General features: G+C 40.3%; 1 protein-coding gene across 2 annotated transcripts; it reads right to left on the bottom strand.

Moving 5' to 3' along the window:
• Positions 1–511: 511 nt before the first annotated feature.
• Positions 512–22,514, bottom strand: LOC113025728 (armadillo repeat protein deleted in velo-cardio-facial syndrome homolog). 2 transcript variants are annotated; one of them, XM_026173817.1, is made up of 16 exons: positions 22,286–22,514; positions 14,040–14,216; positions 12,806–13,422; positions 10,991–11,469; positions 10,735–10,918; positions 10,518–10,635; positions 8,766–8,931; positions 7,956–7,973; positions 7,758–7,829; positions 6,819–6,946; positions 5,344–5,494; positions 5,066–5,258; positions 4,685–4,796; positions 4,267–4,354; positions 3,132–3,211; positions 512–1,451 (listed from the first exon to the last, which is right to left on the bottom strand). In XM_026173817.1, the coding sequence occupies exons 1-16, from the start codon at positions 22,304–22,306 to the stop codon at positions 1,359–1,361; spliced, it is 2,697 nt and encodes an 898-aa protein (XP_026029602.1). In that variant the 5' UTR covers positions 22,307–22,514; the 3' UTR covers positions 512–1,358. The 2 variants fall into 2 exon arrangements, with proteins under 2 accessions (XP_026029602.1, XP_026029603.1); XM_026173818.1 differs by lacking the exon at positions 7,758–7,829.
• Between the last annotated feature and the right edge of the window lie 277 nt (positions 22,515–22,791).

The raw sequence follows: 22,791 nt of genomic DNA, 5'->3' as shown, positions 1-22,791 counted from the left end.
ATTTTAAAGACTAATGTCTATATTATATATTACTTTCATCTGTTACCTGTCTAATACAGCTATTAATGGGCTTGTTTAAATAATCTTTGATGTCTTTGACACTATCTTTGAAACTATAGGCACTCTTTTTTTGCTTAAATTATTCTCCTAGCTTTCCTCAAGGAAAACCAAAGCCAAATGTCATTCCCATCATATGTAATGATATCTTGAGGCAGATTATAAGCATCGCCTGGAGTGCTGCTGTGTTCAAAGTTCTGTAGAAAAGAGTGTCGCAAAATTGCAAACTGAGTGCAAAGCAGACAATGAGCATTCAGTTTCGGCATGCTTGGTAAACAAATTAGTGTCATAGTGTGAATGCTTTCAGAAAGACGGCTTCAATAATCACTGTTTAAGCATTCGGGAAAAAAATCTGTCTGACTAGTGGGAGGTGTTTAATCTAACAGGTGCACACTGATAAAACCGAACACGGCATAAACTTCAGTCTGGAAAATAAAAAGAAAAGCAGAAATGAGAAATTATGCACATAATTTATTTTCATTTTCATTCAACATCGCAATGCAAAAAGGAACACTGCAAAGCAGAGTTGTATTGAATGTAGGATCGCTTATTGGTCTTTGCTAATACACATAAATAACTTTTAATTAATAACATGAGTATTACAATAAACATTACAATATAAATGCCTAAATTTAGAATATTAACAGTCCTTTGTTACACATGTACAATCCCATTTTTCCTCTCATGAAACAAATGGAATAGAGACACAGAGATTGGCAAATAGCCATACAGTTTACTCAGATTAATCGAGAAAAACAAAATTCCAAGTATATTTTTGATGGTTAGGTCAGTGATAGCCTTAATCCTCCTACATGTCTCAAACACTTAACAAAAATAGTTCGGAAATGAACTTAGATCAGAATCTATTGTAACCCCAAAACCTACTGATGTGAACAACATCAAATCCACATTATTTTAGAATTGAATAGCTTGAGAAACAAGAAGTATACTGTAGCTAAGGAGTAAAATACAAATTGCACATGTCATATTCTTTGGAGTTATGATTCACCGCAGTTTGCATATTTGGGCTATTTCATATGTCATACTTAATCCCTCGTAAATTTCAGGAATCCAGTACACCTATAGCATCCCAAAAAGCCATAAAATCTATCAGCAAATAAACAAGGATACATGTAGGCGTTTGGCACATCTTATTATTATTATGTAAACAAAGGAAATCATTTTTAAGTGGATCTGTTTGTTTCTCTGTACAAGAATGTTCAGGTGGCACGAGTCCAGGTATCCTCAGTGGAAAATGTCTCTGCAGGATTTGACTGGTTTGATTGGCCGTGCTGTTACGTTTACACCCAGGAGTCCAGTGGTGGAGGTTTGTTATCCATGAGGCCCACAGCAGGCCTGCCAGCTCTGATGAAGTGCTTTCTTTCACTTATCGCCTAGGCCGATTTGCATGAGAAAAACAAGCCACAAGAAAGAAATCCTTCAAAACAAAATTCTGTAACCAAGTTTCAATCTGCTAATCCTACATGCTGTAGCAGTTACTCTGTTAAATTACAGTAAAATGGCAGATATATTTGTCAGTTTTCAGCTGCAACCGTTTGTTTTGTTTTTTTCAGTGCACTGACTGCATAAAGCACCGTTCACACAAGTAGCCCAGCCCACAGCCCAGAAGGCTTCCAGGCATCACATGACAGAAAGTGCACACGAGAATGCAAATGTCTGGTGCTGAGATCTCAAACATTAGCACGTCTTTAACCTGTCAGCTACCTAATAATAAAAAATAATGTGATATTGGAGTGTGCCAATGTGCAATTACTGCAGACATATTTTATATTGTCACGTGGTCAGCCTCCTGAATGGTCTATGCAAACGGCCGATTGAGCACAAACAGCATTTCAAGGAGTATGAATGTCCATGAAGCTGTGTGTTACATGTGAGAAAGGACAACTATATAAACTATCCTGATGAGATTCTTCCTAAAATGTCCAAAGTGCATTTGTGAAAGTTTCTTACTGTAAAAGAAAAATGACTGCACTGTGCTCTGTTGAATACAAGATTTACTGTAAGGTGCTGTAAACTGGTTGGTTGTCATATATTGTTCCTACTGTAATCTCCATAAACAGTTTATCACAATAAAACTGACTGTGTGCACCTGACTCGAGTAACCTGAATTTATTTTCGTGTCTTTTTTCAAACTATGATGATATATCCTTCTCTTTTTCGCTTTATTAAACATTTCATCAGCTACCCTGAGAATGAGAGCAGGGCTCAAAGACATAACATTCGCATAACTGATTTAATAACTGATTAGTAACTACAGGACTCACATAGTTCTCAAAAAATGGAAAAACCGAACCTGCATCCAGAGCAAGGTTTTAATAATGCTTTTTTCTTTAAAGCATCAGAAAAGCATTAAATGAAAGCATTAAAATGAGTAGAACTTAAACATTTAGGCTTTGTGCACTGTTATCCTGTAAAGATGCACAGCCCAGTATCATTTAAAGCTCTTCTTCGGATGTTAGCTGCCTTTTGTTCTGTTCTCTGTCAGATAGATCAAACTTCAATAACGTTGATGTCGGGGCTCTGGGGTGGCCAATCCACGACTGATAGGGTGTCATTGTTGTTGTTTTTCTATGCACGTATGTGTTTTTACTGCGTTGCGAGTGTGTTGGCTAGATGAAACCGAAATTTCCAATTCAGAGTTGAGACTCCATAACTTCTGTTTCCACTGACTTTCAGGCAACTGTTTCTGTTTCCCCAACTACTTTTCTGTAGTTGGGAAATACTTCATTGTTTCCCTTCCTTAAGAAAAGCATCCTGACAGTTATCCTTCCATAGAGACCATTTCTGATGAAGGGCCAAATAAAAACCTTGTGAAAATGGTCAGGTACAAGGACTGGACTAGAAACGAGTGAGAAAGCAGCCAATGTCCAAAGAAAAACTATGAAGGCCCTTCGGAAAGCCCAGAGAACTATTGCTCAAGACCCCTGTGGCTCTTTGGAAGCAAAATATAATGAAATTAACAGGTTACTCAAGACTTCTGCACAATACTACATCTATTTAGCACCAGAAGGGTCCAAGCAAAGTCAGTGTTAAATGTTAAAAAGCCGGATTACCTGAAGAGTGTCTCTTTCCACAACAATGGGCGCCTTTCCATCTCCAATTCTATCATTTGGCTCCAAGCTTGAATAAACATCTGCAAGAGAAAAATCCTATTATATCAATAGTATCATTTCTTGAAACTGATACTGATCAGCTTCGTTTTGCATCTCCAGTGACAGCTGTAATCATTATGGTGCTGTGAGCATTACAATAACACCATCTATCCATTTTATTCCACTCCAGGGTCACTGAGGGGCTCGAGCCTCTCCCAGTAGTAACAAGGACAAGGCTATTACACAAACACTAGAATTTAACCTCACCTTAGACATTTTGGGGGCCACTAAAGTGAAGATAATTGCACACTTAGACATGATGATGTGATAATAAGAGTTTATGAGTAGCCTAAAAATCTATAACCATTAATCAGACACGTTTTCAGTCAGTGTGTGGCAGTCTTAATCTAAAAAATCCCATCTTAAATGCATAAATCTTCACTCAACAGGATTTTTTTACTAATAAGCAATTAAGATAAACTATATTCATGTCAATTTCTATGCATGTTATTCATTTATTTAGTATGTGTTTAGGGGGGGGGGGCACATACACGCTAAAAGGTGTGTAACTTTTACCTTACAAATTTGCTTTGTGCCATTTAAAACCAAAAAGCTCAGAGAAAAACATTTAAATGCAATCATTCACTGAGAAGATTGCCCAAAATCCTCCACCCTTCACCAACCCCTAAAGGATGTTTAAGTGGTGTTTATGTTTTGCAAAACAGCCCTGAGAGAGAAGAGAGTAAACCTGTTTAAGGGGAAGCTAGAGGTCGCTCTTGACGTGGGAAAGTGGGTGTCCTTCTGAAATCAAATGTGACTGGTGATGCATGAGCCTGTCCTGCCTCCAGGAGAGACTGTTCAGGCTAATAAGCCGAGTCTGTGCACTGATAACCTTGGCGGCACATCACTGGTTTGGGGGCAGTGTTTAAGAAGAATGTAGTCCAGGACTGCGAATGTTATGTCTTTGTCCGTGACATGAGAAGAACCTCAGTGTGTTTGACAGCTTTTTTACTCCCAGAGCTAGAGGACACTTTTCTCATTTAGATGATGATTTAATAAAAATTCACTGAAGGAATGCACGCTGCAATTTTCTGACCTTGAGTTTTGTCCATGAGAGGCAAAGTGATGTCATCACTTCCTTGCTTTGCGCTCTTGGGTTTTTTTGGCACTCCGGTAGTTGTGGGCTTTGAAAGACGACAAACGTAACATTACTGGATGACAGATGGTTTGCTTTTTGTGATGTTCTAATTTTATAAAGTGGCACGACACTGAAATCCTCTGCTAAGTGGCTTAAAGCTTACTATAAACACTGCTTTTCTGCATATAAATCAAGGCCAAAAATACACTCTCAACCTTTCTTTCTTTACTTTTTTTCCACACAGATCTTCTTGTTTCTTCCTTATAACTATTTGGCAGCATGCATTGCCATATGTAAAAAGGTCTGAATGATCATGCTTGTGTTAAAATCAATCTTTTCTTGAAGTTTTAAATTGGCACAAAATCAACACAGATACCTTAAAGTGGCTCTTGTTCCAGCCGGCTTTGTTCAGAGTGTTTCTCAAGTCCTTGTAGGCCCATATTGTCTGAAGCACATGGGAGGCTGCCTTTGTCTCCCGCGCTGATTGGCTGACAACGGATCATATTAGATATTGTATAAAATAAGCAGAGGAAATCTCTAAGACAGTAACGTCTCAATGATTAAACTCTAAATGCACTGGAACACGGCGAGACGATGCACTGAGGCAGAAGTCTAAGAAGATATTACGGCCAATAAAACTACGATGATACTATCTTTTTTCTGTTTTATCTATAAAAATGTTAGTTGATCAGCCTTTTTTTATTATTTAAGCTTATATATTTAAAAATGTGTAGATGTATAAGATTCGGTTTTTAACCTTGACTTATTGATGGCCACCAGCTTCTGCACAGCATGACCCTGAATGAGCAGCCGCGCGTTCTCTGGGTTATCTGTGATGATCTCGTGAATCGTGTTCAGTATGGACACCACCGTATCCCCCTCGAGATTCTTCGCTGGATGCTGCTGCCCACACGGCAGATTACCGACGAGGTCCCTCAGAGCATAGTTCCCTGCAACCAGAGACAGACAAAGATGAAAATGTTAGCTCGGCTATGCGAATAGAGCCAAACGTATACAGGCGTTAGAAACCTGTACCTATTAAATCTTTGTTTCTTCTGTCCATAGCCAGGTTGCGAAGAGCAATGGCCACAGCTCGCACAGCTTTGTCCACGTCTGAGCGCAGGAGCTCGACCAGAATAGGCAGACCTTTCTCTTTTCTCACTGTCGCCCGGATATAGCTGGACCACTTCAGATGGAAACACAGAAATGAAAAATAGCAGAGGGAAGACGTCGTGGTTTTTGATTGTTTGGTCAGTCTTAATTCTTAGCCCTCATAAACATGAAGCAATATTTTCCAGTGAAATTCCACTGAAATATAAAAAATAAATGTTTGTTTATTCAAATAATGACTGAATAAGGAAAATATGCTTGGTATAAACTGAATGGGTTTAACCAGATTTTTAAGTGTATAAATTTTGAAACTGTAAGGTAGAATACAGCTTTGGCTGCTCCCTTCACAAGGGGGTCACCACAGCGGGTAGCTCCACATACATGATTTGGCAAATGTTTTACACTGGATGCCCTTCCTGAAGGGATTTGCATCTCCAGCTGGGATCAACATGGTTAGGCGAATGTGCCAACCACTACACTGGTAAAATCTAAAAATAAATACATAAATGAATAAGAAATCCAATTATGCACTTTTATCTGCTCTCTTTTGACATGATTAGCTGTAAAAAAAAAAAAAAAAAAAAAAAAAGTCATTTTATTTTTGGAGCGGCCTTCTTCTTAAATGGTAGTGACATTCATGGTGCACTATATGTTACAAAGCACATTAGTTAGAAGACCTATGGACCCACTTGGGGGGGGGGGGGGGGGGACACAGCGGCAAAAGCTATTTTGGATGCCGATGACACGGTCAGACTAGAGAGTAAGCTGCGTAATGATGTCGCCTGAAAAAACAAAGCCAACCAGTCAAGAAAAGAAAGCTTCGCATATCCCCAAGGAAGGACTTGAAGAGGTTGTCTCTTTTGATTGTGATTGCTGCAGTGATTGGAATAGAGGGTAAATCGATCGCTCCAGTTTAATTCACTTACGGTATTTCTTTAGATAGAACTTTATTTTAAGCATCTTCTTCTCTTCTCCTAATACACGTGCATTTATTTAGTGACTTTGTAATCTTACTGACCACTCAAAGCATTTCAGACAGCAAGTCACGTTTGAAGCATTACAGTCACGCAGTACTTCATCTAACCCAGATCCACAGCACACAAATCAACCTAACATGCATGTCTTTGGAGCATGCACAATGGAGAGCAAACTCCACACAGAAAGGTTCCAGCTGGGATATGAACCAAGAGCTGTCTTGCTGCGAAGCGACAGTGCCAACCTCTTCAACACCCCTTTTTAAGGCTCTTCTTTAGCTATATTCTTTATAGCTTCTCTATAACAATAGAGAGTATAATCAAAGCAAGTGTCACATTAAAACTGCATTCATTTAAAGTTTAAACACTTCACAACAGCAACCCAGGTAGTTGTGCGTATAAGAGATAACTCTTCTATCTACTCACAGCCCAGTGTCCCGCAGCGAGGTTCTGCAGTGCTCCTGCAGCTGCCTCCAGGGTGTTGTGGTTGTGACTGCAGGTGAGAAGAGAGAGGTAAAGCCTCACCACCTCCGGCTGGTACAGCAGCTCCAACCCTTGAACACAAAGTCAGAGAAATATTACTCTAAAAAACAAAAAGAAGAAGAAGATCCTAAACCAGTTTGCAAATATATGTTTGTGTTCAAGACGTTTGTCTATGTAGGTCAGTTCAGGTCAGCAGGTTGGTAGGTCAGGGGCTAAATATATATTGTTTAATGGAAGAGTGTGGTAGAAAATTACTACTCCAGCTGACTCCCTACTGCAGAGACTTTTTTTTCTGTACTAAGCCAGGGGAGCGGAGGCTGCTGGATGCCTGACAAGTATAATAAAGCTGACCCTGAACCATAACATGCTTGTCATTCTGATTTGCATTCACAGACTGCAGCGTGGGAGGCATAAGCTGTTCTCTGATCTCTTTCCTAATGACAGCCAGATCCACATATACAGTATTCAAGCATACGGTACAATAGCGATTTCTGTTCTTTTCTCTTTTTTTTATCTTATACAATACCACATAAAGACATGTGGGTCATCCAGTGTTTTGAGCAAACGCCAGATAAAACGTTCAGTCTTTGAGTTGATGGGCTATTTTGTTTTAGTAATGAAATTTTCTACAAGTGGCAAAGGTGCTGATGTGTGGCTTTGCATTTCAATGAATTCTCTTTGAGGCCATGCCAAAATCATGCTCGCACAGCAAATAATGTAACGCAGAAAGCAGGTACTGATGACTGATAATAATGATAGACAGTGGAAGTCCTTCTCAATACAGTTACCTTTCAGCTATTTACAGTAAGCCTGATGCAAAGGTACTCTACTTTTGTTGTATTTAAAGTGCAGTGTGAGGCTTATTACTGTATTATTGGATACCTTTCATTAGCTCTGTACATTTTGGCAAATCCAATGTACTGTATTTTCTGTCCATAAATCCATTTTTCCAACCTGCACATCACAGATACACACATGCACACAAACACCGGTTTTTAGTCAGAGATAATGTCAACAAATTGATCATGGTATCACAACATCACCGCTACGGAAAGATTCTGGAGGAATAAGCAGACTGACCTTGATTGAACCACTCTTCTGATTAATGTGATTTGAAGGAAAAGAAGAAAGAACAATGTCAGAACAATGTAATTATGCCGCAAAAACGGACACATCAGCAGAAAACACATGGCTCCTCCGTGTAGCGAGACACTGAGCAACTCATCAGGCTAATGTTTTGCTCACAGGGGTATTTGTCAGCTTTAGCATTGCTGAGAACCATAAAACTTTAAATCACTGTTAACTCAAACCCTAATGGTTCCCCATTAAGTTGTTTCCTTCTCCACAGAGTGCTGCAGCCTATTAATTCTCAGCAACATGTCTAATTTTTATTTAGGTATATAATGTTAAAAATAATGGTCCAGCCTTTGCTGTCCTTATTGTTGCATCAGTGGCATGGTGCAAAAATTGCATAACTGATGTAACAAAACATATCTAGGCGTTTTCCAATTTCTGAACCTTGCATTCCAGCCAAAAAGTAAAATCTATTATCAGCTCCTCTGTCTGCAGGAATATGAAATATTCAGACTCTGAGAGGCATAAAGGGATAATAAAGAAATGTGAGGCCTAACAGCAAAAAAGGCAAAACGAACGATCTGGTCAGAGATTACAGCTGTAAAGTGTAAACAAACAAAATGTATCCCGCTGAATATTAGTACAGAAAATGTGTGCCAAGCACTGAAAAGGGAGGAAGAAGAGAATAAACATTTTGATAGTAAACTGTCCATCCCTCATAAAATTACTGCGGATATGTTTTAGACATTTTCACCTTGTATACAGCATATAGAGTCCTAGTTTTGAGTCACACATGCTATGATGTATCTTACCAACCTTTGGGTCTTTTTCCTGAAAAACAGTCCGTTTCATTTTTCTTTGGATGCCCGATGGATCTCATGAGATGATTTCCGTGGGGCTCCTGAAATCGCTCCGCTCCGGGTATTTCTTTGTGAACGTGATAGGACAGGTTCCGAAGGATGCAGACGCAGTTCTCCACCGACTACGTGAAGAGCAGTGATGAAAGATTGCAGTTTAAAAAAGGATGTATAGAAAAATAATTCTTTAAATACCACATCAGAGACATTAGATTAGAGTCTCCTTATAAAAAGGAGAATTTTGAGAAAATCTCAAGAGCTTTGAAGAACCTCATCCATACCTAGATTTGATGACGTTTAATAACCGTCTGAATCTGGTGCTGTTTCCAATATTAACTTAAATTTGAGACTAAAGCAACTTGACTTTCAGTGGATTTTCTATTTCAAGTACTTTATAGTTAAAGTACTTCAATAAATATACTCACAAACCATCCCTAAACTCTAAAAGACAGAACATTTAAAAAAAATAAAATAAAAGCAGAACTTCCACTTAAACAGTAAGAGAGACTAAACACGGGTTTAATTAGAAAGACAGACACTAATAAAGCATTTTTTACCCCTAAACAATGAGCTCAAGTAATAAGCCAACATGACCGGGGTTTAAAGATTTTATGCTCCGGTCTCCCAATAGCAGGATCAGAGAAAAAAAAATCTGTGGCCCGGAGCAATACATCCCGATATACCCCATCCATCACCTGTCCACTGACACTGAAACGAACAAACTGAGAGCAACACAAACAGTTTTCCCTAAGTGGAATTTCTACAAACTGTTGTTTAGAGCAGCACTTGAAATCCCCCTTGTTAAGTTTTATGGGCATTTCATAAAGAGGGGTATTTATACCCATGGTGTACTTGTTGTGCTGTGCAGGTTCAAAATAACTCAAAATACTTTACTAACTGTAATAGTCAAGTAGTAGATAAATATTTTATAAATGAACACTATAGATAGCTATGTTTATTCTACTGCTAAAAGTCATGAAAAGTCATTTTAAAAGGAAAAGGGCATAGAATTTAAAAGTCAAAATTATGCGGCTAAAACTGTACAAAGATTGGCAGAGCTGTGGAAAAAATAGTTCAATATTTAGTTACATTTCTTGGGTACATGGCTGAGACGTTTAGGTTCTGTGTCCAAATGGTGGAGTAAATGTGAAGTTTACCAAACTGGCCCAAGCACTGACAGGTCAGCTGGGTAAAATGAATTGCAACAATACTAAAGGCCATTTTAAATAAGTTTGGAGCATGACTCGTAGTGTTGAAGAGTTACTGAAGTTCATCTGTCGGGCACGTTTGTTGGGCATGTCCAGTACATCTTTTCATCCCAAGAGCGATACAAGCAATTAATCATTCCATCAAGTGACTCCCACAGACCTGTTTGGATTCACAATTATAAGTACCTCACTACTTTGTTAAAGGGTTGATAAACAGTGGTTGATAAAAATGTATATGACTGTATAGTAGAGGTGTAAGTAGCTATAGGGGTTATTAAGGTAAAAAACTATATGGTGTATAAACATGCAGTCAGTGATAATGTCACAAATATGCAGCTACACTGTTGTATATTAGGAGTCACCAGCATCACCAGTTATGATGTCACAATTTTAAGCATGGTTACATTTCTCTGCAGCTTTGAGAAATAATTGTCATCATTAGAAGCTACATTTAGATTTTTATTTATTCTTAAACTTGAAATAAGAGTAGTGACTGCAGCGACCTTATTGTCTGTGTCCTTGTTGACAACAGCTGACTGAAGGGCATGAAGGAGCGCAGCCACCAACCCCTCACACTCTCTCAGTCTCTGTCGAGCCTCGGCCCCATCTGAGCTGACGTTCCTGCAGAAACAACTTTGTTTGCAAAGCTGCACAAACTCCATCACAAGTGAGCTTTTACCGGCTGTTTGTCATATGTTCCACAACGGCCGGCAGGGTTACCTCAGACACCCAGAGGTGTTCTTGAAGACTGTGGTCCACTCGGCGCTCTGCAGTTTCGAGGGGTCTACTAAGTCTCTCTTCCAGCCTGAGTGTGGGATGATGATTTCATCAGTCAGTGTTTGAAGTCCGTGGTTGATTACCATCATCTTTAGTGGCTCGTGTGATGAGAGGTTCCACAGGGTGCCTGCAGTGATAGAATACAATTATGAATAAAGAATAAAGTTGAAGAAGTAGCTTTAAAAAAAATCAGCAATACCTGTCACTAACTCTTTGACCTCCATGCTGCTGGTCTTCCTCAACAGCCTAACTAAAGCTTGGATTCCATCACAGTTCTTGATGGCCATCTTATTATTGTGGTCTTTCCCGAAAGATATGTTGCGCAGTGCACCGCAGGCCTTGCGGTGGACTTCTGCCTTAGGATGGTCTAATAGTCCCACCAGAATTGGCACTCCATTCAGGTGGCGGACCTCTTGCTTTATTCGGTCATTCTCATAACACAGGTGCTGCAGATAGGCTGCTGCGTTGGACTTGACCGGGTCCATTGGGTGGCTGAGCATGGAGATCACCTCATGCAGGTTGGGATCTCTCCAACGCGGGTCTCTTCGGATACTGTCCAGGCTGACCATGCTGCTTCGTTTGTGGGGTAACTGCAGGGTCTGCGCTCGACACATGGCCTGAAAGAAAGGATTCAGGTTCCCCTCCAGCTGTGCCATGAAGGCGTCGTCGTAGCCACTTCTATAGAGACAGATTTACACACACACATTCATGTGTGTACGAGGATTGATAAAAAATACATCTCATTTATCAAGTCATCTGGAACATGTGTTTACTTCCTTGCTAAAAGTGGAGATTATTAATAAGCGTTTTTTTAGCTAGTACCAGTACCAAAATTAGCCAGTAGCTGCTTACCTCTTCCTCTGTAGCTTAATAAACAATGTGCCTAAATTTGCTTGTGCCTTTTGATTGTGTAGTGGTCACAAATTTAAAACTTTAGCTTCTTTTTTTTTCACCTTTGAACAAAAGCCAGGTTATCTCTTTGCTCCTGCATACAGAATTTATGCTTAGCTATGCTAACAATCACATAGCTTCAGACTCATAGTACTGTATGTGAGGTGCCATCTTTCGTCTGCATATTCTCAACAAGAAAGTGAACCATTTCCCAAAAACTATCATATTCTTTAAAATTCAACAGCCTTAATTAAGCAGATTCACATTACAATCACTGTGTCTAATAGATTGAGCTTCAGTAAATTTACAAGTGTTGTATCTTTGGTAAACAGTTCTGTCTGTCTGCGCGAGCGAAGGAAAAGCTTCTGGCAGCCAATAACAGGTGAAACCTCCTTATTTATCAACTTTGCAGCAGGCTGCCATCACCGATTGATACCAGCTGCTACTTAACTGCTGTCCATCTGTCTTTCTATTATCCAGGCTGACTCGAGACTGGAGCAAAGACAGAATCTGGATGTTTGTGCAGGTAAATAATTTAGTATATAGTATTATCATTGATAAAAGATTAGATGTACATATTTAAAATGTTAGGTTGTGAGATTTATAATATTTTTTTCGGAAATTGTCAGGAATTTTTCTAGAAAACGTGTCAATAACCTTTTGCTTTAATCATGCTAGAAAAACTAATCAGTTGTAGTGTGGATATATGCTTGCTATGAATGTCAAAGGTCAACTGGCTTTTCAGATTAGCTTCAGTTTGTAGAGGCCATTTGTAAAAGGTGAACTCTTTACCAGAGACCTTCTTGATATTTCAATAAACCAAACTGCTCCTTCACCTCCGACTAGCCCCTCCTCAAAACACACACATAAATTGCCCTAAATAAACTCACTCCACACCAAACCCGCTCAACTGCTTCACTTAAGAATGTCCTGTTAAATCTTCACCTCTATAGTGTAGAGACTGACTGACAAACCAACACGAACATATTACAAATTACAAATTCTCCCCTCAAATTATCTACATAAGGACTGATCTGTATTTGTCCCCATCTGTAGGCCACAATGCAAAAATAGAAACACACTGTGGGATCCGTAACATGTCATCTAATGTATCATTACCTACCTGGTTCTCGAGGGCTCCCTGAGAAGCTCCATGGTGGTGATTGGCCTAAACTGGTGGATTCCCCCCAGTGTTGGGTAATTTAGAGGTGGGTGGTTGGTCTTCATATCCACAGGGTTTTCTCCCCGTTCACTGTGGCCGTCCTGTTCTGGCTGGCTGCTCAGGCCTGCAGAGGCGTAGCTGTCTCTGAGGAAGGGTAAGGTGTAGTGAGCCCCTGACTGGAAGTTTTTGGCGGACCAGTAGCCATGGAGGTTAATTCGGGACAGGCTTCCATATCCTGCACATAAGTCACCACCGATACCTCTGTAGGCATCAGGTAGGGCGTACACTGCGCTCTGACTGTCTGGGTTAGCTGACTGAGGCTCAGAAGGCTGCACTATCAGCTGGGGTTGTGGGGGTGCCATGGTAGTGCTGATGGTTGTTGTGGTTGGTGTAACAGCCTCAGAGGGCTGAGTGCTTGTTTCAGGAGTAGGTTGTTCAGTGGTAGCGTCATCTCGAACCACTGATGGTGATGTGAGATCAGGTGAGGCTGATGTCTGCAGGTTCTCCTGCTGTATCTCTGTAGATTCTTGGGTCTCACTCGTGGCCTTTTCACCCTCTTGTTCCACAGCCTTGGACTCCTACAAAGATAGACGCGGCTGTTATCCCAGTCTTTTCAGAATCTGAGTTAATCTTCCCACTTTTCTCTCTTTCCTTTTAATCCCAGAAAACTGATGTTTACAGTAACATCGGGAGGTATTTGGTCTGGATGTACTGCAGTTGCACAAAATTGTTTCTGTTACCTGCAGTGTGTTAATCATTTTGTTTTTAACTCTACGGCATATCCCATTTCTTATAGTGATGATCAATCATCATCTTTTTAGCACATCCCTGGCTTAGTGAGCCTACAGTAAATAATGACTTCTTTGTTTCTGCCAAAGGATAATGAATTCCCCTTATTTGAAAATGAGTTCAGATTGGAATCCAGCAAAAGAAGTTGAGGCCCAGCCACTGTTTGGAAGCAGAGTCAATTGCTGGAAATTTAATTGTCTGGTGTAGTAAATTGATTTTTACTTTAACTCTTGGATTGTACAGTGTACGATAACTTATTGTCAAATTAAACTAACCATATTCAATTCAATGACCAATGATTAATACACCTTTTAAGTCTGTGGACTTGCCAATCAATCAAAATCTACATTAACAAGGTGCATTAAGTTACCAGGTGGTGGCAAAGTGTGACCTTAAAGTCATTAACCTCAGTGTCTGTCTGCTGTGGGGTGTCGGTTTCTGTGGAGCTTTCATTGGTCGAGGTCATCACAGAGGCAATGGAAGTGGGCGTGTCCAGTTCGTCACTGGCTGATGGGTTATCCAGAGCTCCTTCTTTGGCTTCCTGGGACAAAGACAGTGGAGGAGGCCCCTCTGCACTCTGCTCCTAAATAATTTAAAAAAAAGAACCACGTAAAGCTTTGTCAGTGATCACATTAATGGTGTGTATTGTGTACAACCCGACCCAATCAATTAGTCAGCGTTACTAGGAAATGCATTGATTAATATGAAAAATGGGGGAAAAATACATAACATTATTCAGAAAAAGTAATTTAGAATAGGTTTTGTGAAACAGTTTGTCCAGCAGCACATGCAGCAGTGTATCAACACAGCTGAGCAGATGATGGTGGGGAGCCAGGCAGTGGCTGTTTTATGAATTGTTAAACAATTGCCCATCATTTTGCTTTGTCACTATACTAACTATAGCGCATTCTATCTTTATATATAGTTGTGGTCAAAAGCTTAAATACACTCATCATAGACAAATGTCATGCTAAAAAAACAAGAATTAAGTGCAGAAGTTTCTGTGGAATCCATAAAGGTTAAAATCATACATACTTGCCAATCAATCAAAAGTATGTACTACAGTGCAACTGTAGTACATCCAGACCAAATTGTCCTTAATAAGTTGCACTTCAACCAGATGCTTTTGGCAGCTAACGACAAGCTTCTGGGATCGTTCTAGGTGGATATTTGATCACTCTCTTCTTGGCAGAATTGTGTTAGAATTCATTTACAGTGGGGCAAAAAAGTATTTAGTCAGCCACCGATTGTGCAAGTTCCCCCACTTAAAATGATGACAGAGGTCAGTAATTTGCACCAGAGGTACACTTCAACTGTGAGAGACAGAATGTGAAAAAAAAAATCCATGAATTCACATGGTAGGATTTGTAAAGAATTTATTCGTAAATCAGGGTGGAAAATAAGTATTTGGTCACCTCAAACATGGAAAATCTCTGGCTCTCACAGACCTGTAACGTCTTCTGTAAGAAGCTTTTCTGTCCCCCACTTGTTACCTGTATGAATGGCACCTGTTTGAACTCATCATCTGTATAAAAGACACCTGTCCACAGCCTCAAACAGTCAGACTCCAAACTCCGCCATGGCCAAGACCAAAGAGCTTTCGAAGGACACCAGGAAAAGTATTGTAGACCTGCACCAGACTGGGAAGAGTGACTCTACAATAGGCAAGCAGCTTGGTGTGAAAAAATCAACTGTGGGAGCAATCATCAGAAAATGGAAGACATACAAGACCACTGATAATCTCCCTCGATCTGGGGCTCCACGCAAGATCTCATCCCGTGGGGTCAAAATGATCATGAGAACGGTGAGCAAAGATCCCAGAACCACACGGGGGGACCTGGTGAATGACCTGCAGAGAGCTGGGACCAAAGTAACAAAGGTCACCATCAGTAACACACTACAACGGCAGGGAATCAAATCCCGCAGTGCCAGACGTGTTCCGCTGCTGAAGCCAGTGCATGTCCAGGCCCGTCTGAAGTTTGCCAGAGAGCACATGGATGATACAGCAGAGGATTGGGAGAATGTCATGTGGTCAGATGAAACCAAAGTAGAACTTTTTGGTATAAACTCAACTCGTCGTGTTTGGAGGAAGAAGAATACTGAGTTGCATCCCAAGAACACCATACCTACTGTGAAGCATGGGGGTGGAAACATCATGCTATGGGGCTGTTTTTCTGCCAAGGGGACAGGACGACTGATCCGTGTTAAGGACAGAATGAATGGGGCCATGTATCGTGAGATTTTGAGCCAAAACCTCCTTCCATCAGTGAGAACTTTGAAGATGAAACGAGGCTGGGTCTTCCAACATGACAATGATCCAAAACACACCGCCCGGGCAACAAAGGAGTGGCTCCGTAAGAAGCATTTGAAAGTCCTGGAGTGGCCTAGCCAGTCTCCAGACCTCAACCCCATAGAAAATCTGTGGCGGGAGTTGAAAGTCCGTGTTGCTCGGCGACAGCCCCAAAACATCACTGCTCTCGAGAAGATCTGCATGGAGGAATGGGCCAAAATACCAGCTACTGTGTGTGCAAACCTGGTAAAGACCTATAGTAAACGTTTGACCTCTGTTATTGCCAACAAAGGTTATGTTACAAAGTATTGAGTTGTATTTTTGTTATTGACCAAATACTTATTTTCCACCCTGATTTACGAATAAATTCTTTACAAATCCTACCATGTGGATTCATGGATTTTTTTTTCACATTCTGTCTCTCACAGTTGAAGTGTACCTCTGGTGCAAATTACTGACCTCTGTCATCATTTTAGGTGGGGGAACTTGCACAATCGGTGGCTGACTAAATACTTTTTTGCCCCACTGTAAATTGTTTGGTCCAGCTTTCAAGCGTAGTCCATACATTTTTGTAGTTTCAAGTTAGGGTTTGAGTTTGTAATTCTTGGTCCTTTTTCAAGAATTTCCATATTTATGATTTGCTATGTTCTTGTAATGTTGTTTTGGATTATGTGCTGGAGTTTATAGTTTGTTTGTTTTTTTGGAAGGTTATATTTTGGTTCTTGAGTTCTAATTATCATGTCTTTCCTATGTCTTTTTGTCAGCTCTCCATCTTTAATCACTTGGTGTTTAGTACTTACTGTGGTTGGGCCCCTGGGCCTAGGACCCAGTGTTTTCAATGTTATCTTGTTTGTGCATTTCCTGTCTTATCTTTATATTGCTGTACCACCTGATTCTGTTCACCTGTGTCTTCTTTTTCTCATCTGTGTCTTCTCTCCCTAATTACCTTGTGTGTGTATATAAGCCCTCAGTTTTCCTTAGTTCCTTGTCGTGTCATACTGTTGTGTGTCCTCCACATCATTATTCCAATATCTGGACTCTAGCCATGTGAATTTCCTGCCTCAGCCCCAATAAAAGCTCCACTTTGTTTTAGTTAAGTCCTCGAAGTCTGCTTTCTCCACCTTCACACTCCTTATGACAGGTTGAGGTCAAGACTTTGACAAGGCTATTCCAGAGCTTTATGCTAACCTGCTCTATCTATTCCAAAGCCTGTTTTTTGGGAGGATCGTTTCCTGCTGGAACACCAAACTAAAGTGCTATTAGCTATCTAGCTGTTGGTTTAAGGTGAAGTTGAAGAATTTGGAGATAGTCCTAGTCCACTGGGATCAAAACTGTCCAACAGTATAAGGCTCTCACCACCATGTTTGTCAGCTAGTATCGTGTTTTTAGGTTTGAAAGCTTCATCTGTACTCCTCCAAATATACGTCTTGTCAAATAGCTCATCCATTGTCTCTTGACCATAAAACTTCACTTGAGTCTTGGCTATTCCTGAACATCTAACCAATTTCCTTAGATGGGTCTTCTTCCAGACCTTGGGAAAGTGGTGACACATCCAAATGTTTTAAGTACAATTGTCTGCACTAACGATCTTGGAATAAGCAGTTTTTTAGAAATGGCTCCTTCCTAACTTGCATAAATCTCCAGTTTTTCATCTTAGATCTTCACTGAGTTCCTTGGGATTTCTCATTGTTCTGATTATTGGTCAGTCCAGTGAGAGCTATCAAACAAATCATTTTTATGCTGGCAAAGAGAAACTCACTCATGAAAATCATGATCACTAATGAGAATTTAATAAGCCCTGGCCTTGTCCATTTAAAAGACTTAGAACCTTGTGCACTTGTGCAGCCTATTCTTGTATTGTAAAGTGATTAAAGATATGTGCTGTCATTCCACCCTGGAAAAGGAACAACTTGAAGATATCATTTAACACCCCAAATTATCATGACACTCATGCCCATGACGACAGTGTGTAGACGTCTGACCAAAATTCAACCGTATGCATAAGAATATATAGGATATATTTACATATACATATTTGATAGTATATAATTAAATCCAACTGCCTAAAATTGAGAAATATATTGCTGTCCATGCTCTAATGTACATAATTCTTACAATACATTAAAAGGGACATTGCAATTTAGTAAACAACATTATGATAGCATACTGTGTCATTAAAGCAATTGCACATAATAAGGAAGCTGCACTTAATGTTGGGTTGTGAGCAGAGTCAGTGCTAAGAGCTCATCTCCTTTCAATTATCATGTAATTTATGTAATTCAAAACACAAACTGTGAATTCCTGATGAAAAATATACTCACTTTTTAAATTAGACTAATATAAATAATAATAATATAAGTCTGGAGGAAAAAAAACACAACAATCTCTCTGTGTATGAGCTTTTTTGTGAACTGTAATCTAATTGGGCAAAATGTCCACTGGGAAAACAATGACTCAAGCTGGTTCAGGGCAGTTCTGTCCATGATCATGCCCATCATGCACAAAAAAGAGAGAGAGAGAGAGAGAGAGAGAAAGTAAAAGAAACGTAGCGACATAATAAGGAACCCTAAAAGGAAGCCTTATATGCATACTAGAGTGCACAATACAGAATCAGTTGGCTTGTTTCTGCCATCTTGTAATCTAATCAAAAATATCTAGAATCCCTGGATATATGCATAATTGCTTTCTTACTTATGTGCACTGGAGTGTGCTTCCATTTGTTTTAGCTGTAATAGGCAATTCCTGAACTTTCACACTCAATTCCCGTTAAAATTGAGAAACTACTCCCCTTATTTAAACTGATAAAGTTATCAGCCAACTTTCTCGGCACTTGTGAAAACTTAAAACATTATGACTTCAGGGAGCTAAATTATCTTTCAATATTAAAAAAATATATATTTGACAGTCATTTTACAAGGAAGCTTTCAAAGACTAAGCAAAGATAGAGTGCTGTGAAAAAGTATTTGCCCTTGATTTCTTAGTTTTTCACATACTAGTCACACTCAAATGTTTCAGATCATCAGACTATTTTTATTATTAGACAAAGATAACCTGGGGAACACACAATCTAAAGAAACCAAAGAGCCGCTAGGAAACAAAGTCGTGACATCTATCAGTCTAGAAAGCGTTGCAAAGCCATTTCTAAGGCTTTGGGACTTCCCGAACCACCTAATCAAAGCCGTAATCAAAAAAATGGAAAAAACAAGTTATGAACTTTTCTAGGAGTGGCCAGCCTACCAAAATGACTCCAGGACAGCTCATCCAGGAGGTCACAGAAGAACCCAGAATAACATCTAGGCCTCGCTCACATTGGCTAAGTTCAGAGTTAATGATTCAGCAATAAGAAAGAGACTGAGGAAAAGTGGGATCCATGGAAGAGTTTCAAGGAGAAACCACTGCTGACCAAAAAGATCACAAAGGTTTGTCCCAAATTTTCCAAAAAACATCTTGATGATCCCCAAGACTGATTTGAAAATATTAAAAATAATATACAGTGATGGTCTAGGGCTGTGTTGGTGCTTCAGGATCTGGATAATATGCTATAATTGATGGACCCATGAATTTTTCTCTCTACCAGGAAATCCTGAAGGAGAATCACCAGCCATCAGTTCAAGAGCTTACTAAAGTTATTTTAGTCTAATGTTAATTAGACTAAATGTATTCTTAACTATTTTTTCTATGATATTCTGAATCTTGTAAGTGTGACAAATATGCAGCAAATAAATAAATCAGAAAATGAGGAAGGGGGCAAAAAGCTTTTTTACAGCACTGTATATTTATTACTGCCCCATCTTCGGTTCTTGCAAACTGAAGTGGATGGGATAATGCTGAGTTCCCCAGAATTAAGTATGCATCAGATCAGCTCCACTGGCTGAAACATCATGCATGTAATACTGGTTCCTCTGTGTTGTTAAAAACTGTATCTACCTTATTCACAATGTGTTAAGTAAGAATTTCTTGAAATGGCCCATTAGCAAAACTCTGAGCAGAGCGACACTGTAATGGCACTGTACGAGTCTCAGACAGTTAATTACTTAAAACAAATCGGTGAAACGTGGTTTAGCATCTCTGAGCCCTGAGCTGTGCTACTGCTCTGGTACAAAATGTGGATATTTCCATAATTTAATCTTGTTTATTTCAGGCAGAAGTTAAATTTCCTCTCCAATTTAACAAAACTGGTTTCATTAAGCAGAGTGGATTAATTATTGAACATCTTGGTCTGAGAAATAACTGGAGGAACTTTTTGACTGTAAACACATTTTCAGCTGACTTTAAACTTCACATTTATTTCAGTATGTGTCTGCAGAAATTTGATTAACGGCTCTGCTCATTGTAATAAATGGCTAATGTACATCCTTGAGTCTTCAAGACCCTCTGAGTGAAGAGTTAAAATTATACAGGCAATAATGAAAGCGCCCAATCAAAACAGTAGAGTACAATTAAAATCTTTTATAATGAAGAAAATCATTCAACTGCATCATCAGTGAACCATCCTCAACAAGTCCTCCGACTAATCGAAATCAATTTTCCCCGTGATCACTCAACGGCACATGCACAATATACTGAGATAAAACAAAATAAACTGTTAAATCTCCCCAAGCTTTCCTCTTTCTGAGGCTGCGGCATTAAACTGAACAAGAGGCGAGAACTAAAACCCACTGCATTAAATCAGGCTGCAGTGAGCAGCTAACTGAATGTGTGGAGAGGGCGAAAGAGAGCCTGATTCGCTTTCAAACACCTCACCTCACAAGAGCCCCTCATATCCATGTGCAAAATGTGTCAGTGGGGAGTGGAGATGAAAGGGTCACCCAGGAGAAACTGGCAGTGAGGGGATGATCCTAGCCTGAACACCTCTGGGGGAGGCTGATTGGATATTGTTAGGCAGCATTAAATGAAGGCCTGGCCAAAAGACAGAAGGGGTACTACTGTCCTCTACAGAAGGCTTGATTAAGGATTTGCAGGATGTTAATAGGCTGGACAGTGGCCTGTGTGCTGTCTCTGTCTGATTCAAGCTCCAGGGAAGGCCAGGCCCCTGTGAGTCAAAGCTCATTTAAATAACTCACTGCACCATCACTAAGTATGCTCGCAGAGCCAAATAGGTCAAGATGATGATTCTGAATCCGACTGAGATTTAAAGGGGGAAAAAACGAGTTATAGTATATAGATGTTAGGTGCAGTGGTGCAGGGACAGAATGACATGATTAGAATCTTGTTCCCATCAACTCTCAGAATCGAGGCCAGCAGCAGCAGCAGCACTCAGGGTTTTATTTTGGGAGGAAGAGGCTGATCTAATGCTGACTAAGTTCAGATTTTGGTGACCAGCTCAAGGGCATGACAGACACAAGCCATGATTCAATCTGGTCTCAGGTCTATTTCAAAAAAAGAACAACAGGCATTCTTGATTGCATTTACATGTGAGGGTCAAAGTCATTTAGGAGTGATCAAACTGAGGTATAAATTTGCTTAAACAGACAGCTTGTCTTTATCCGAACGGAGGATTGAAACAGTAATGCTGCCACGGGATAATAAAACATGACATCAGCCTGCTGATGTCAGAAGACATTAGTCACAACTTTGTCACAACTCATCTGCCCTCTACTATCTGTTGAATCAGTGATGCTTAAGCGCAAATGTGCAGAATAATTGCACTGAAATGGCAGACGCTTTAATAAACTCCTCTTATTTGTGGCCAGTTTCCTGCAGAAGGGCCATTATGCAATGCATCATGTTTAAGCTTGATGTAGCCACGCTTCTCTGTTTGAAAGAAATACTGATTCAAAATGACAATCCAGAGTGAAAAAAATGGGGAGAGGAAATTCTTCCTCAACATTTCCATCAGAAGCCAGATTTCACTCCTGATCACAGGCTGATCCTCAAATAGTTAAATGCTGCATGGTCAGATTTAATGTCTCACTGATACAGTACATCATGGCAATGCACTTAGCAGAGTGTGTGCAGCATCACTCCCCCCCCCCCCCCCCCCGCCACCCCCCACACCCCTCAAGAGGAACAACCTTTCCTCTTAATGCAATCAGATATGATCCTCCTCATGATATTGCCTACAACAACAAAAAAAAGCATGCATGTTCACACGAGCACACTCACAAACATGCGCACACTTGATGAAGACCTTAGCGTCATGTCCCCATGCACGCAAGGAGACCGCACCGACCAGCAGCGAGAGGTAAGGAGGTGAAGCTACTGATGCCTCTTTCATTCATCATGACAGAGGCAGAATGCAAAGCTGTGGATTGCTACAGTTTTCTCTCTGCAGGAAGAAAAAAAACTGATGGGCCAAAAAAAAAAAAAAAAAAAGAGGGAGGGTACAGAGCAAATAGAGCCATTCCACCACACACACTTACCTCTTTCACTTCAGCAGGCATTGCCAAACCTTTTCTGCTTCCCCACAAATGATGAACAAGATGCGTCCCCCAGTGAGACTTCTGTTTCTCTGCCTCTGCTGAATATTGCCTTGACTCTCTTTCAGCATCTGAGGCAGTTCAGACATGAGCAGCCATCCTTCCTCCCTGCTTGCACTAACACACGTCCGCGCGCTCTCTCTCTCTCTCTCTCCCTCTCTCCCTCCCGCTCTCCCTCTCTCTGCCTCTATTACTCTTTCTCTCACAAACACACACTAGACGCACCATGCACACATTTGCTCAACACAGACGTTCCCTCGCATGCGCTCTCTCTCTCACACACACACACACAAATGCACGCACACATGCTCTGAGCGAGAATGAACGCGGGGCTCTCTCTCATTACTGCACTCCTCCTCTGATCTGTACTGCAGTTAATGTGTGTGCTATTAGCGAGGTGCTGAATCAACTGTGTGATGCCGAGCTTAGGTAAGTGCAGAGCCCCGCAA

The sequence above is a fragment of the Astatotilapia calliptera genome, chromosome 7 (genome assembly GCF_900246225.1).
Source record: "Astatotilapia calliptera chromosome 7, fAstCal1.2, whole genome shotgun sequence".
In the NCBI taxonomy this organism is placed as follows: domain Eukaryota; kingdom Metazoa; phylum Chordata; class Actinopteri; order Cichliformes; family Cichlidae; genus Astatotilapia; species Astatotilapia calliptera.
This window is presented reverse-complemented; position numbering and strand designations above follow the sequence as displayed.